A 15,604-nucleotide genomic window follows, 5' to 3' on the forward strand; every position below is an offset into this window, starting at 1 on the left:
GATGCGGGGGGGAGGCCTCAGGTGCAGCGGGTGAGACTGGGACTGGGAAGGGGGCACAGCGTGAGAGGTGGGGCTGAGTGTGTGAGGGGGGGCTTCAGGCTACCTGTGGGTCTCGGCGAGCTAGAAGGGTTAGGGGTAATGGAGAGATGTTTCAGGACAGCCCTGAAAGAGCCCTGGAGGCCGGTTTCTGTGCTGGAGGGGGTTTACTTGGAGCTTAGGGTTAAAGGTCCCTTCCAACCCAACCAATTCTATGTGCTGATGAAGCTCAGCAACTAACAGGCAGATTGGCAGCAGTGAGACAGGTGTGTGTGCCAGCAGGTGCCTGGTGGGTCGTGGGCTCATCTCATGTGGCCCAGAGGAGCACGTGGGAGGGTGGCAGCAGGAGACCTGCTGTGTGACATACTCTGTAGGAGATACAGGAGAGGAGAAATCACAGGTTAAAGGAGGAGAAGGAGGCAGTAATCTAGTACAGGAGGCAGCATCCTTATTCCCAGGAAGAAAAGACTCCCTCTTTTCCTAGGAGCATCGTTAGTACGTGCTGGGAGGAGGAGTCCCCAAACGGGCAAGCAGGCGTAGTGGCTGGGGATGTTGAATGGGGAGCTGTAAATCAGCAAGCTGCTAATTAAGACTACAGAAAGCTAGTGAGTTACTAAAGATCTGTATTACTCTTTTCAGAGCTCTAGGCTGTTAACAAGCTCCCTGGGACGTGTTCTAAGCACGTGGCTCTCAGGGGACATCGCTTGAGAGTGCTTTATTTTGGGCATGTTCTCAGAGGTGAAGTTCCCCGTGCCCTGGGGCCATGTGGCAGCCAAGGCCTGGGGACCCCCGGAGGGACACCCTGTGCTGTGCTTGCATGGCTGGCTGGACAACGCCAACACCTTTGACAGGCTTATTCCACTGCTCCCCAGAGGTGGGTCTGTCTCCCTGGCATGGTTCTTATTGTGTGGCACGGCTGTGTGTCTGACGCTCTCTGCTTTTCAGATTGCCGGTACGTGGCAATGGATTTTTCTGGCCACGGCTTGTCATCTCACCGGCCTGCAGGCTCCCCTTACTATTTCCTAGATTATGTGAGCGATGTGCGCCGCGTGGCAGCTGGTGAGTAGCTGAAAGGGCCCTTGAGGAGATGACTATGTAGGGGGTGCTGTCTCACTCCTGCTCTTTGGAACAAGTCAGCAGCATCAAGTGCTGGGAGGGAGCACCCTCTGCTTCTCTCCAGGCTAACCTTAGCTGGTGCTTTGTTAAACTGACTCCTCCTCTGTGGGTTTTTGATTTGTTTGTTTGTTTTTTACTGAAACAGTAAACCCTGGGAAGGAAACGTTTCTGTACTGAAAAGCAGTGGTAGTGGCTGAGTGGTGGATGCAACTAAGTAACTCCCCCAGACTGACATTTCTTAAGCAGGCAGCAACCTCCAACCAGAGTTAGATGTTAACTGGAGAGTCTTCTGGTTCTCCCCATTCACAGGTTGGTGCTTGCTTTAGGGCCATGCAAAGAAATCTGAAAGCCAAGGTGTGTTGGGCTCTAGTAGCATCTGGTCTGACTACATATTTGTGTGCTGATTGTGAGGGAGCCAGTGGTAGCTCTTCAGTGTTTCAGAGTGTAAAATATGCCTTTCAGCATGATATGTTTCAGATGGCAGCGTTGATGAAGCAGTATTTTCCTATGTCTCCCAGAGCTCCCTAAAAATGGACTGAAGAGCTGAAACTGATACACTTCCTGGTACAAAGAGCTTTCACTTGGGATAATGATACATTCCCCAGGGCAGCAATGCTGGCCGTGTCCTTGCAGCTCGTGCTGCATGCCTTGTAGGAGCACCCTCCTACAAGGTTTCCCCCTTTCAGTGGGTGCTGCACAGTGAGTCTCCTTTTTTAGTTGCCAGTCTCATGTCTGGCAGTAAATGGGAATTTGCAGTAGCTTGTTTGCAGTGCAGAGTGTACTTGAGAGCTGTGTGAGATAACTACCAAAGAAATGAGGTGGTGGATGCTCTTTTTCTTTAAAACGGGCCTACTCAGCCACCTCATTTCTGGATTAGGAAACGAATTAAGCATTGCAGCAGCCCTCTTGGGAGAAGGGGCCTGTCTTAGTGGGGAAGCAGCAAGATGCCGCAGCTCTGGTTTCTAATGCATCACTGTCTGTTTTTGTCTGTTGCCACTTAGCATTGCGGTGGAGACGGTTCACCCTGATGGGTCACAGTATGGGTAAGTGGCTCTCTTCCTTGTAAGCTGTGAGATTCATGGAAATATGAGTAGATAATTAATTTACAAAGCATGCTGCTAGAAGCTGGGTTGGAATATTTATTATATTGTGTCAAGTACCAAGTTCTTGCTTGAGTGATTCAAAAATCTACAGCCTTGCTTTAAATGCTTCTGTTTTCACAACACTGTAGTACAAAGGGCACTGACTGTCCCTGTGGGCATTTCCTGAGCCCCCAGGAGGGAACCGTGATGAACAAAGAGCGATGGTCTAAGGCAGGAATATTCACAGCAGGCCTTCCTGCTCTCCCCAGGCTTTATGGCCTTGCCTTTCTCGCCCAGGGCTTCTCTGGACACAGCTCACAGTACCTGCACACCACAGTGTTTTAACTGATAACTCTTCCTTTGTCTTTGCTGCCTGAGAGGGAGATGGGGCAGGACACAGAGTCCAGCTTACTAGTCCTGCTCTCTGCTTGCATCCTCTCTGCTAAGAGAGCTTTACTGTGTAGCTTGGGTGTTATTCCTTGTTACAGACATGCATTTGTGCTTCTAAGACAGCTCCTACTTTGGGGAAAAGGTGCTCCTGCTACCAAGAGGGGGCCTGGGCATAACTGAGCACCCTCCTTTTCTTTACAGGTGGGTCTGTGGCAGGAATGGTGAGTAAAGCATACTTTCTTCGTGGGGTTTGTGACTTTTGCAGCTGGAACAACAAATGAGAGAGGAATGAAGAGACAGATTATGCGGGTCTTGGATTCTGGGGAAGGAGAGGCCCTTTTCTAACCCCACCTCCAGTACAGCAAGATGTAAAACAGTACTCAGTGTGCGCTTTTCTCTTTGTCTCATAATGTTTCATCTGTCTTCAGTTTGCTTTCATGTATCCTGAGATGGTGGACAAGCTGATCTTGCTGGAAAATCTTGGCTTTCTACTAGCTCCAGAGGTTAGACTTCATGTGTCCTTCCCCTCTCTTTTTTAAAATATGAAGAAGTGTCTTTGTTTTCCCCTCATTTGTTCAAAAAGAACACTGATGTGCCCAGTTCCTGGCAGGTCACACAATTCTTGAAACTTCTTTGGCAAGCACAGATCTGCTCCTTGTTGCATGAAGTGAGACCCTGCTTAGCATGGCCCTTGGGGAGCATCCTGCAGTCCTGTAGCAGTGAAATTCACTTGTCTATGCCATGCCCATGTGCAAAAGGAACTGGAACCTCTGTCCAAGCAGCTAACTACCTGCCAAGGCTGTTTTCTTGCCAACAGCTTGTTGGTGACCTGAAGGCAAGGCTGGCAGATTTTTTCTGCTCCTGGCAGGACATAAAGCTGCATTCCCAGACTGCCATTATCACTACCAGGTGCTGGGGGGTTTGATAGAAGCCCATGGTCAGAGAGGCAAAAGATCCCAGATTTACCTTGTTCTTTTAGAGAGTTGTCTTCAATTCAGAAGTGAAGTGGGAGGAGGTAAAAGAGAGCACAAGAGTGAAAGGTTAATAACTTCTATACAAGTGTGCTTAGTTTTCTGCTCCTATCTTGCCTCTTATGTATTGCTGTTCTCTTTCCTCAAGAAGTAGGCATTTTTAACATGTCTATAACTGGTACTAGCTCTGAGAGATGCTGATGGGTGAAATACCCTCTTCTACCCTTTGATAAAGCATAAAGTGACTCAGAAATGGGAGGTTACTCCTGTGCTGTACATCTCTTTGTTTTAGGACACTGAGGCATGGCTGAAATCCAAGCGGCTGGCTATCGATAGATTACTGAGTCTAGAAGCAAAGCAGCAAGCTCCCAGAGCACGTAGCCCCAAAGCAGCATTGCAGAGGTGGGTTCCCACCTGTCTCTTCATTTGCCGTGCATCCTCACCTTGGGCAGTTGTGGCTGCATGAACCGTAACGGGAAACTGTCACGGTTCTGCCCATTCAAGTTCTCTTCTGGTATCTCAGCAAGACTTTTTGCTTCTGCAGTCAGCTTCCTGCTCTTCTCTGAAGCAGCCTGAGAGCTTGCTGTCACCTTGTCATGCCATTTTCGCTTCGCTTCCTCCTTTTTTCAGCAGCACAATGTCTCTGCCATGTCTCCTCCAGGCTCTTAGAAGCAAACAGACATCTGACAGCAGAGGGTGGGGCAATCCTGCTGCAGCGAGGAGCAACTGAGACACCCACTGGTAAGGGGCTGCTTGGAGACGGGGCTCATGTCAGGCCTGGCCCAACACCGGGTGTGGGAAGGGAGCAGCGCCAACAGCCATTGTCTTCCACAGGGTCCAGGGTGCCCAAGCTATGAATTTACATAGCCTGAATGGGATCAATTAAATCTGGAGGCAAAGCTCTCATTTCCCAGCAGCTGACATTGAAGCTTGAGTCCTAGAATGGGTAAAGGGGAAAAAAAAAAAAAAAAAAAAAAAAAAGAGATATTTGAGTTAATCCTACTCCTCTTACCTCAGAAAGTCTTAGGCAGACCCCAGAGGCGAGGGGCAGAGCAACTCCTGTTTCTTTGAGACATGAAAACCTGCTCTTGTTTTCCTTGCAGGGCTGGTGTATAACAGAGACATGAGAGTCCGTACGGTGAGCATTGCTGTTCTGACTTGCCCCCTGCTGCTTCTGAGCCCTGAGCTTACAGAAAACAGAGGTAGTGGAGGCCCACTAACTGAGCCCAGGCTCTGCCTCCACCCAACCATTTACTTACTGCTTTCCTAATTCCCACACCTCTTTTAAATGCTGCTTTTAAAAGAGCCTGCACTTGATCATTAACTGACTCAGCTTAGAGTCACTGGAAAATGTTACTGAATTTTTTAGCAGTTCCTGAGCCCCAGGGCCTCCTGGCCACATTTTCCTGCTGTTGTAACTCTTAAGGCAGCAGATGGATGGATGTTTTAGGTCAGCTTCTTTGTCAGGTCACCCTTACAGGGAGGGGGGAGGGAGTGGAACAAAGTCTTTATATCTGATATGTTGATAGCATTGTGCCACTATTGTGTAAGAAGGGCCTCCTCTACCTGTGCTACTGCCAAGCTATGAACACCAGAGTATTGTGCTATCTCCTTTTTACTAAAAGGACTTTTTAAAGCTTTTTCTTTGCTGTGAGATCATTCCCATATGTGCTGCAACCCAGCAGGCAGTGCTGTTGGCAGCCCTGAAACACATCTGGATAGAAGGAGCAGTTGCAGAGCCAGGCGCTCTTGTGTGCAGCCTGGCAGCCTGTCCTGTCTCAGCACAGCAGCTGTGGAGCCTGAGTCTCTCCTGCACAGGGCTTGGGGACACCCTCTATCCTCAGCTGCTGTTCCTGACTTTTGTTACTCTCCCTGTTTTTGCACCTGCAGCAGAGTCGAGAGTACCTCACTGTGGAACAGTGTGTGAAGCTCCTGCAGAAGATAAAGGACCGTGTTCTCATCATATTGTGAGTGAGGCACAAGCAAAACCAGCCACCCTGTGTGAAGGGGTGATGGCTAGAAGGGCTCTTCCCCATCTGTTCACCCTGGCTTTGAGCAAAGGGAACATCCTGGCAGACACACGAGCCTTTCCCTCATCATTCCTGCATATTTCCCTTGTGGTCTGACTCTCTTCCTTCAATGGCAACAACCCATCTGCCCTCTACTCCTCTTGCTGTACAAACGGTAAAGCCACTGCAGCGTTCACCTGTTTCAGCTGGTTCTGGAGCCTGACCCAGCCCCAGGGCAGGGAGGAGATGCTGGGAAGGCAGCCGATGTCTTACCTGGAGCCCCACAAGCCATCTGTCTGGTCTGGGTGCTGTTTGTCCTCCTGCTTTTTTTGCTGTCTCTTTAGAGGGCAAGGTGTGCAAGGTTCTGGTGATGTTGGCCCACACTGTCCAGGGGAAATAAGGAGGTGCTGGGAGCTGAGAAACGAGATTCAGTTTTGGCTTCTCCAGGCTATTCAAATCATGAGAGCATTTTTCTTTGTGTTTAAGACTTTTACTATTTGACTGGAGCAGAAAAAATGGAACATCATGGTGAGGGCAGGTCCTCTAGGCCATACAGAACACATCCCCTCAAGCCTCAGACATCCCTTCATCTAGTTACCTGCAGTACAATCTTAATTCTACAGGAAATCTAACACTGGCTTCTTCAGGGGAACTGCCCTGGTGCCTCCTGCTCCAAGTAGGGCAGGAACTGTGATTATAGTGTTCAAGCAGCAGTGTGGAGGAGGGAAAGGGACAGAGGTGAGATGCAGAAGCTGGCTGGAAGGAATAAAGCCAAGAGCAGAAGATAGGGTAGGGGCAGGGAATTATATACTGAGACAAGTTAAGGAGCCAGTCCTGGGGGGATAATATTTAACCTGTCTCCCTGTGATACTACTAGGCAGTACTCCAAGTATTAAACAGATAGCTTGATAGACAACAGCTGCTTAGCCAAGCCATGCCTTACTCCTCTGACTACCATGCACAAACCTGTAACCATGCTGCTTACAGGCAGCCTGCAGAGCAGCTGGGTCTGCCATCCCAGTCTGTCCTGGGGACACTGCTTCTGCCCAGGAGACAGCCACAAAGACAGAGTACACTGTGTGCTTTACTGAGCCTTGCTCTTTCTTTTCAGAGCACAAGATGGACTCTTAGTACCACATAAGCTAGAGAGCAGAAATCAGTTTGTGAAATCCTTACGGGAGGCATTTGAGCATAACCTCAAAGAGGTGAGAGCGATCTCCATCTTTACTTCTCCATCCACTTCACGAGACACCAACCTGAAAGCAGCTGGGAAATAACTTACCTTAGAGAATATCCACAGCACGGGATTTGTCCTAAACAGCCCAGTCCTCATGTGAGGGGATGGAAGGCCAGCTTTGCCCTTACTGCCAAAATCCTAGTCAGTACTGCCTTCCACATATAGCTCTCTTCCCAGTTCCTCCCACCCCTGTCCTGCTTCCCTGTTGGACTGTCATCTTTATGTGATGGGTTTGTCAGGGGCTGGTGTATCTGCAGTTAGCTACAGAAATGTAAAATCCAACCTTTCTTTGAGACACTATTTTTGCATTGTTTCCTTTGGCTTCCTTCCCAGTGGGTAGGACACAGCGAGCACAGCTTGCGTGAAGGAACACTTTAGGAACACTTTCCTGCTTTATTTCTACTTGTCTTCTCCCTCTAGGACATCCAGCTAGTAGAGGTGCCTGGGAGTCATTTTGTGCACCTGAACGAACCCGAGGTGCTGTCTGGGATCATCAGCAACTTCCTGACAGCGCAGAACACCAGAGCAAGGCTCTAAGCAGTCACTGCAACAGCAGTCCAGGACAAGAAGTAGCTAAAAATCTGACTCTGGAGAAATTGTCACCATTCCTACCTCACATCCAATGTCGGTTTCATGATACTTATTCCTAAGCTGAGCTCTCTGAAGGGGTGAATGCAGATCTGCAAAGTTAGATACACAGTAGCTTTCCCCTTTCTTCTTCCTAACTTCTGCATCCTAAAATGGATCAGGAATATAGGCAGAGGCTCCTCAGGGAGCAGCAGCACCAGCAGCTGTAGCAGTGCAAGAGAGAGGTAGCTCATTCTTTCCTCCTCTCTCAGCATGAAGTGACAAGTCTCCTCCCAGGGCTAAGCCAGTTGAAAAAAAAACAGGAAAGAGTTCTGCTTCTCTGCTTATTTCCATGATCGCCTGAGCTCAGGCAGCCTCAACCTTTCTTCTACTGTGAGGGCTGCTGCTTTTTTTAATAATCAGCTTAAATGAGAGCTCACCTGGGTACAGAAGGCCATTTCAATGAACTGCTGGGAAATGAGTCATTAATCCTCTAACTGAAGCAGCTGTGAGAACTATTAGTAATGGAAAAGTTGGCAGAGGTGATTTCTGTCCTTCTAAATAAAGATTGATCTTCCACTGTTAACACTGTCGTCTTTGACTTTACAGAAGAGTGAACCTTTCTTGCAGGATGCTCACCCAAGCAGCTCAAGTGCCAATCTTATGAAGCAGTGATTTTTCCCTGCATTCTGCTTTGGATATTTCATGTTAAGTATCCATCTGCCTCCTACTTAAATGGATGCAAAAAGCCATATGAAGCAAGCAGGCCTGGCAATCTCCTCATGCAATGGAAGCTGCATATACAGTGGATTTTCTAGAGGACAGCAAATCTACTTTAGCTTAACTGTGTCGGATTTATCAGCATTTCCTCCATATGCTCATGGTCACTCCCTTACTGAGGCTGCGGGCAGTAAAATAAACGTTGCATGCTAGAGGTGCCTTCTTTCACATCACAACAGCTGTCACAGGCTGCTAGCATCAAGTTGCAAGTTATGTGATCAGCAGCAAAAACACTGCCCAACAACTGGGTGTGCATGTTGCCATCCTTACCTGCCCTCCTGTGGGCTGGCAGCAGATTTTGTGGAAACACCCTGGAGTCTGGTTTATCCCTCCAAAGCTAGGCTGTCCTCTCACTTTGTCTAGTGACAGTGCTGAATGGCAGTGGTTCCCACTATAGCCCAGGCTACACCTAGCTGCAGAGATCCAAATACAGCTGGAAGGGCATCTCAGCACCCAGCTGAGATAGAGCTGCCTGGGAGGGAAGCACCAAGAGAAAAAGTAGGGCTCTGTACCAAACCACTGATCTCCCCCAGTGACAGCAGGCCTGGGAACTTTCCAGTTGTTTGTTTCCAGGCTTTCACTCCCATTCTTCATCGCCCCCAGATAAACACCTAAAGGACCTGGCACTGGCACATAAGCCATGGCTTTTATCACCAACCTAGTCCAATACAGAAGACACTGTTCCCCACAACACAGCAATGGAGAAAGGGGCATTCCTGCCTTTGAGGAGCAGCACCAGTTTATTTACAATTCTTCAGCCATTCCCTGCCCCTGCAGAGGTTGTGTTGGGCAAATACTGTCTCTTACCAAACTTCAGGAGGGCCTTGGTTGGCACAGAGATACAGGCTGTCAGAAGACACGCCTCAGCCCCCTTGGCCCATGCACATAGGGAAATGGTACTGGATGATGTCAGTGCAGGCACAGCCATGAGAGCAGGAAGATGCAGTGCAACTGAAGCCAATGCTCCCACATGAGATCCAATGGCAGGGATATGAAATTGCCTCAGTTCCTCGAAACCCTATGGCACGTGAGTCTGTAAGCATCTCTCCTGCCCTCTCCAGCACAGGCATCAGAAGAAACAGCTCAGCTCAGTATGGCCTAAACTTGCGCTGGGCTCGCATCAGTGCAATTCTCTGCTTGTCCTCCTCAAATTTCTTCCTCAACTGGGCAATATCTGAAACACACAAAAAAAGAAAGGCAATACGTCACAGGGGAGCAGCAGACCTCCCTCTTCCTGTGGAGCTTCACTTCTGCACACTGGAAGATGTTCAGTTCAGACAGCTGCAAGCACACATTGCTCAGAACAGGTCCTTTTGCGTCAGGGCTAAGTGCAGAGCTGAGGCTCCAGCTGCTTTGCAGTGCTGCAGCTCCCTCTTGGGGAAGGAACACACTAGTTCTCCCTTCCCGTGGCTGCCTCTGTGCAGATTGACAAAAACCATCTGTACCACAAAAACAATGGTACCACAAATGGTACCATTTGCCCACTCTCCCAAAGAATATTCCAACAGCCTTTGCTAGGCCAGGTAGTGGCAAGGGATCCCCAGGAACTGGCTAGACCATTTGCCCAGCCTCCCAGCCAGCTGTTCAACTGCAGCTGGATGTAGCTCCACTGAAAGAAAAAAAGATGTTCTTTGGGCTACAGCATGATTCAGAGAAGGGTAGAAGGCGATTCAGACACTCACGCTCTCTCTTGGTCTCACGATGCTGCCAGGCATAGAAGTTGAGCAGCTCTTTGCGGGCCTTTTTCCGCTTCTCCCTCTCCAGCACCCGCAGGTTGGCAGCCTCTGTCCGGGGCAGGCCAGGCTTGCGGCCCTTCCGTGTTACCTTCACCCAGCCCTCTTCATCTGGTAAGCCCTCCTCCTTGGCTGCTTTGGCTTCTTCCTACAGAGACAGAAAGGTGAGGCAGCTCAGTACAGCTGGGCTGTCAGCCAGCCTGATGCAGGACTCCTCCCAGGTCCCACTCCGACACAAAGTTACAGCTCCTAGTACAAGATTTGAAGGAAGGCATGGAACCAGGCACTCAAGTCACAACACTGCATGCCAGACAGGACCTGTTTTATTTGTGGGTGCCTACTGGGAGCCCTGGATGGATGGGCCAGTTGTAATGAACCAAACCAGCAATCCTGCCAGCCAGTGCTTCCCCTCTGCCACTTCCATTAGGACCTGGGCACTGAGAGATCCTTTCCCTCTGCCTTTCTCTCCACAAGCAAACTGCTTAGCTGGGTTCCCTCCCCAGCCTGGCCTCACCTCTGCTATCCTTTTGTCATAGTCTTGCATGTAGGCATCCACCTCAGCCTTCAGTTCTTCTCGATCCACTACCGAGTCTGCGTATCTGGCAATCCACTCTGAAACAGAGAGCAGAAGTCAATTGTAGCCTCCTCTAGAAGCAAATTTTGGTGTGATGTCTTTCAGCAGCTCCAGAGAACTGCTGTGGGAAAGAACACCCTTGGTTCCCACTTCCATTCAGCCTCCCCACTACCTTAGCTTATGCACGATTTGGCTTCCAGAAGAAAAGCATTAAGTAATGGGAAGAGAGTGCAACTTTTCAAGGAGAAGCAGACTATCCTGAAACCCAAGAAATGCAACATTCAATTTTGCGTTTCCACCAATGGTAACATGCAAAGTGTTGACACCTTGACAGCCATGTGGTGCCTGGCTTCAGTTTTCAAAGCAAAACACAGCCAGTCTCTCTGAATCTACATGATATTGAAGAGATGTGGGGAAAAACTGCCCTTCCAATGTACTAAGAGCCCTTGTCTTTCTGCAGGGTCACTCAGCCAGGCCCTACAACATCCAATAGAATAAGCTATCAACAAGATGATGTGTTTAGCAGGTATAGTGGTGATGGGTTGATGGTTGGATGCAATGATATTAGTGATCTCTTCCAACTTTAATTATTCTATGATTCTAAGATACAATAAGAAAAACAGAACAATAAAATACTGCACATCTCCCCAGTCCAGGCTTAATACAAAATGGTGAACAACTTGGAATGTGTCAGGAAGGATTCAGTGAGGAAATGTTTCCCCTGCTCTGGTTAACAGGAACGCAGCCATTGCTTACTTACTGCTAATGCCAGTTTTCACAGGGTGACTCTCTGTTGATATCAACAAGGGACCTTTGTGTGATAGTGCCTTGGCTGCCTGGACACCAGCCGGTGTCTTGAACACCACATATGCAACTTGAAATCCCTAGAAGAAGACAACACCCCCAGGATGGTCAGATATACTGTGGGAGTTGGAGACACATACAGAGATCAAATCACAAGTTCCAGTAGGATGACAACAACAACAACAACAAAGTAACAAATTTAAGTCCTACTACCATGTTGGTGAGACCCGATAGCAGTCTTCCAGTATCCAAAGGGGGACAGAGGAAAGGGGACAGACTCTAGTCTCGGAGTCAGTTGGGGTAGGACAAGGAAAAATGATTTCAAACTAAAGAGAGGAGATTTAGATTGGGTGTAAGAAGAGAGCATTTTACACTCAGGGTGGTGAGGCAGTGGCACAGGCTGCCCAGAGAGGTGGAGGTTCCTCATCCCAAGGTCAGGCTGGAGGGGCTCTGAGCACCCTGATCTACCCATAGGCGTCCCCGTTCACTGCAGGGGAGTTGGACTGGGTGCTTTTAAGTCTCTTCCAACTTAGGACTCTATACACCCCCCTCAAGCAGTTTTCCCATAACTCACACTCCACTCACCACCACCACTCAATACTTGGGATTTCTTCCCATTCTGATCACTAAAGCACCACTACCCCCCCTAACCCCTTACCGTTGCCGTTCTGTCGGTGAAGAACTTGGACGTGCGTTTTTCTGCCTTCTCTCCCGGTCCCGGTTTGTCACGGAGGTCCACAGACTGCACGGCCCCACAGCAGGAGAACAGACGGGACAGCGCGTCCTTCACGCAGGGGGACAACAAGCAGAGAACAACAGGGATGATTCCCCTCCAGGCCTTCCCAGCGCACCAATCCCCGCGCTGGCGGCTCCCAGTCGAGCCCCTCGCAGCCCCCCCCACCCCGCTCACCGGGCTGCAGTACGGGGGGACGTTGAGGACGAACAGGGTGCGCTGCGGCGGGTGCGTGTCTGCGGGCCCTTCCCGCACCCGGTGCTCCTTCACCAAGAGACAGTGCGGCGAACGCTGCCGCGCACCGAACTTCACCGCCAGCGCTGCGGGCGACAGAAAGGTTAAACACCCCGCCGCCACGACTTTTATCCCCCCTCTCCCCCGCCGCTCCTCACCCGTGTATCCCGGCGGCGCGCTCACCGCCACGCGCCGCTCGGCGGCCGCCATCTTAGCACGGGGGGAAGCGGCGGCCCAGGGTGCTGCCGGGAGCTGTAGTCTGCGGCGCTGCTAATGGCGGCGGCTGCGGCGCCGTCAGCGCGCCGAGCCCCTCCTTCTCGCTATAGCGCCCTCATCTCTGTTCAGGTGCAACCTGGAGCCTCGGCACGTACCCGCTCATCACCCAGAGCCACGGCTTGGTCACCTAACGCCGCCAGTGCAGATGGGGGGCAGCGTGGAATGCACTCCGCTGGCTGAATTCCCTTTTTTTTTTTTGGCAAGCACGAAGGAACGGGGACATAGCTCGGCGGTGCCAAAGAAAATCCATCACTTGCGTGAGAGAAGTTGAGCGCCTTTCCATAGGGCACCCATCGAGGACCAGTGAGCCCTCAGCACTGTACAGTCACTGCACAGCTCACGAGGAGGAGCTTTCCAAAGGCTGTATCAAGGTAAAGCCAAGTTGATGCCTCCAAAGCTAACTGTTAAACATTTTTGTCTGGCACAGCTATAGATCCAAGATTGAAACTCCACTGTAAGTTTCATTAGTCCTCCTTATCTAGGAAAAACAGCCTTCCTGTGATGGAGTGTTTCTCTGGAAAGATCTGAGACTGTCCTAAATTAAAACAAGGACAGACACCTGGAAGATCCTTGAGATGAGGCACAAGTCCAAAACAGTGACCGCTGAGAAAATGAAGCGTCCTTGTGACCAAAGGTGGCTAAAGCAAGGAGGACACCCCCCAAACAACCAAAGACCACTGAAGACCCCTGCAAGTGCAGAAGATTAAAATATGTTATGTAACTTTCTACTTACATAATCCTGTGAACATAGAATAGGTAGGCGTGACCTAGGTAGGAGCGTAGTGAAACTTTCTGGACTATAAAAAGCCAGTGTAGATGGTGTGTATGCTCGGTTTGTGGAGATTTCCCACCCTGCACAGAATAAATAACATCTCTCTAAACACTTGTCTTTTTGAATGCGTCTCAGGAGGTTTAAAATCAACAACAAACCCACTGGCTCAGATTTTCTGATGGTAAGAAAACAGATGTCACCGGGCTCAGGGGGCTGCATGTACTGGATGAAAACAGAAATGTAGGAGGAAGGTAGCTGCTATCCTAATCCAAATAGAAGGAGGCATACAACCCAAGACAAGAGGTCCCTTGTACCTGCAGACTATGCAGTCTTAATTAAAGTCAGACACCCACTCTAATCTCCAGAGGAAAGCTGCTGACCCCCACCTGGGCTGGGAGGCATTGACTCCAACTTCAACTTGCTTCATAAGGTGGCAGGCAATTTACAGGTACCTTGAACTGAGAGAGAACAGTACTGTGTGCATGCTGGAAGAAGTGAGTGCCAAGCATCACAGAAAGCCTACCAAAAGATGGTAAAAGAAACAGCAACCAACAGTACTACATGAAAAGACTTGCAGAAGGAATGCAAGAATATTGTGCTAAGCAAACAACCAGTGATGCACCAGCAGATGAGGAAAAGCCAAGTTTTCCTTAGCACTGTCTACAATTGTGGAAAACAGTTCTAGTTCAACTTTTCTTTTTTTTTTTTTTTTCCCCTTCTCCATGTGGTAATGGGGCACAGATATGGGAAATAACTGAGCCAGGCACAAAAGATTAAAAGGAGGCACTTGGGCAAAAGTAGTATCTGTCTGGAGGGGTTATATTGCCCAACAGTTTGGTGACAGAGGTATTTCTATACTTCAGTTCCTCTAGAAATCCTTGGTGAAGGACTGTGAAAATATAGTATTATTTTATATAGAAGAATAACACCTAGAGTCCCTGCATTATGATGTGCTCTGACAGGAAGCTTATTACACACAGACATTATTTTTAGCAGTTCTGAAATGAAGACCTCAAAAGCAGTATAAAGCAGCCAAATTTGCTTAATCCTAGCAAGGCAAATAAAAGAAGAAATACTAAAAAGACATAAAATTCTCTCACTAGAAGAGAACAGTAAGAATAACTATTCTTAAAGACTCTTGTCAATCGGGAAACATAAAAGACAACCTTTACAGAAGAAGCTGTATTTATGATGGGAATGGAAGAGAGCACGCTCCAAAAGATCTTGAATCAAGACGTATGAGGTGAAAGGCTAGTGAAAGTAAGAAATAATACAGACAGCTGACTTGAACAGATATCCAAGCTAATGAATGTTACCAGAGGAAATGGTAAATGCAAGAGCTACACCAGGCAAACTTGTCAGTCGCTTTAGAAGATACTTGAAAAGCAAAGGAAAATAGAGAAACACCATCACAAATTACCCACCACCTACCTGTCCTGTTAGCATTGTGTTAGTACAACGTCAGTATTTCACACACAAGCTTACAATCTCTTAGCAGCCTAGAAATAATAAAAATTATTTATATATGTATGTGTGTATTATACATATAAAACCATGGTGTATCAGGGCAAATATGCACAGATGTTAGGTCAGAAGGTGGTAGGTGAGCTCAGCAGAACGTGAACAAGAATAGCATGATAATTCCAGGACAGCAAGAAGAAATTTGACAGCTGCAAGGCGAACTGTTTGAACAACCCTAGAACTAACTGCAGGTTACTCTTTCAGTTCCTTCCGAATCAAGCCACTCTATGAAGAGCTAGAGGGCTTGGGTAACTGTAGAGTTAACTGACTGTAGGAACAGGAGAGCAACGCACACCAGAACCCTGCTATAGGATAAACCATAGAGAGGTGTTTAGACAATCTTTGACTTGAAGAATTAAAAGAAAATATTTACTGCACAGATCAGAGCACAAGATCTTCCAAGGAAGTATGTTAATATCATCATAATTTATCACGGGTAACTCAAATAATGCATGACTGAACAGTGAGTTATGAAGTGCAGTTTCTTGCTGTTTGGCTTTTGTAATGGACACATGTTAATTAATGAAAAATACGTTTCAGTCTCTCAATTCTTTCAGAAGAGACAAGATATGCAATTACAGTGGAAGTCTTCACATTTTCACAGCCTTAATTTTTTATTATCTGGCTGATAATGAAAGCACCCTACTTTATCTGGAATGGGTACTCCGACTTCAGAGCTGCAATATTTTTTTAAATTGCTTTCTGAAAATCACTAGTCTGTCAATAACAAATTGACATTCCTTTCATGTGACAAAGAAATTAGAACTAA

At 48.3% G+C, this 15,604-nt stretch overlaps 2 protein-coding genes across 2 annotated transcripts; one reads left to right on the forward strand and one right to left on the reverse strand.

Annotated features, from left to right (window-relative positions):
* Positions 1–762: 762 nt before the first annotated feature.
* On the forward strand, positions 763–7,378 carry SERHL2 (serine hydrolase like 2; the record flags this gene model as incomplete). The annotated part of the gene is made up of 11 exons (XM_079549861.1): positions 763–910; positions 982–1,095; positions 2,154–2,195; positions 2,826–2,845; positions 3,053–3,127; positions 3,888–3,997; positions 4,257–4,336; positions 4,699–4,733; positions 5,486–5,562; positions 6,716–6,809; positions 7,262–7,378. The coding sequence occupies 11 exons, from the start codon at positions 763–765 to the stop codon at positions 7,376–7,378; spliced, it is 912 nt and encodes a 303-aa protein (XP_079405987.1).
* Positions 7,379–9,276: 1,898 nt separating this feature from the next.
* RRP7A (ribosomal RNA processing 7 homolog A) lies at positions 9,277–12,476 on the reverse strand (the record flags this gene model as incomplete). The annotated part of the gene is made up of 7 exons (XM_079549078.1): positions 9,277–9,362; positions 9,871–10,069; positions 10,436–10,533; positions 11,256–11,379; positions 11,958–12,083; positions 12,210–12,352; positions 12,425–12,476. 7 exons carry the CDS (start codon positions 12,474–12,476, stop codon positions 9,277–9,279), a joined length of 828 nt encoding a protein of 275 aa, XP_079405204.1.
* Positions 12,477–15,604: the final 3,128 nt, after the last annotated feature.

Source organism: Tetrao urogallus (genome assembly GCF_951394365.1).
Source record: "Tetrao urogallus genome assembly, chromosome: 1".
NCBI lineage: Eukaryota > Metazoa > Chordata > Aves > Galliformes > Phasianidae > Tetrao > Tetrao urogallus.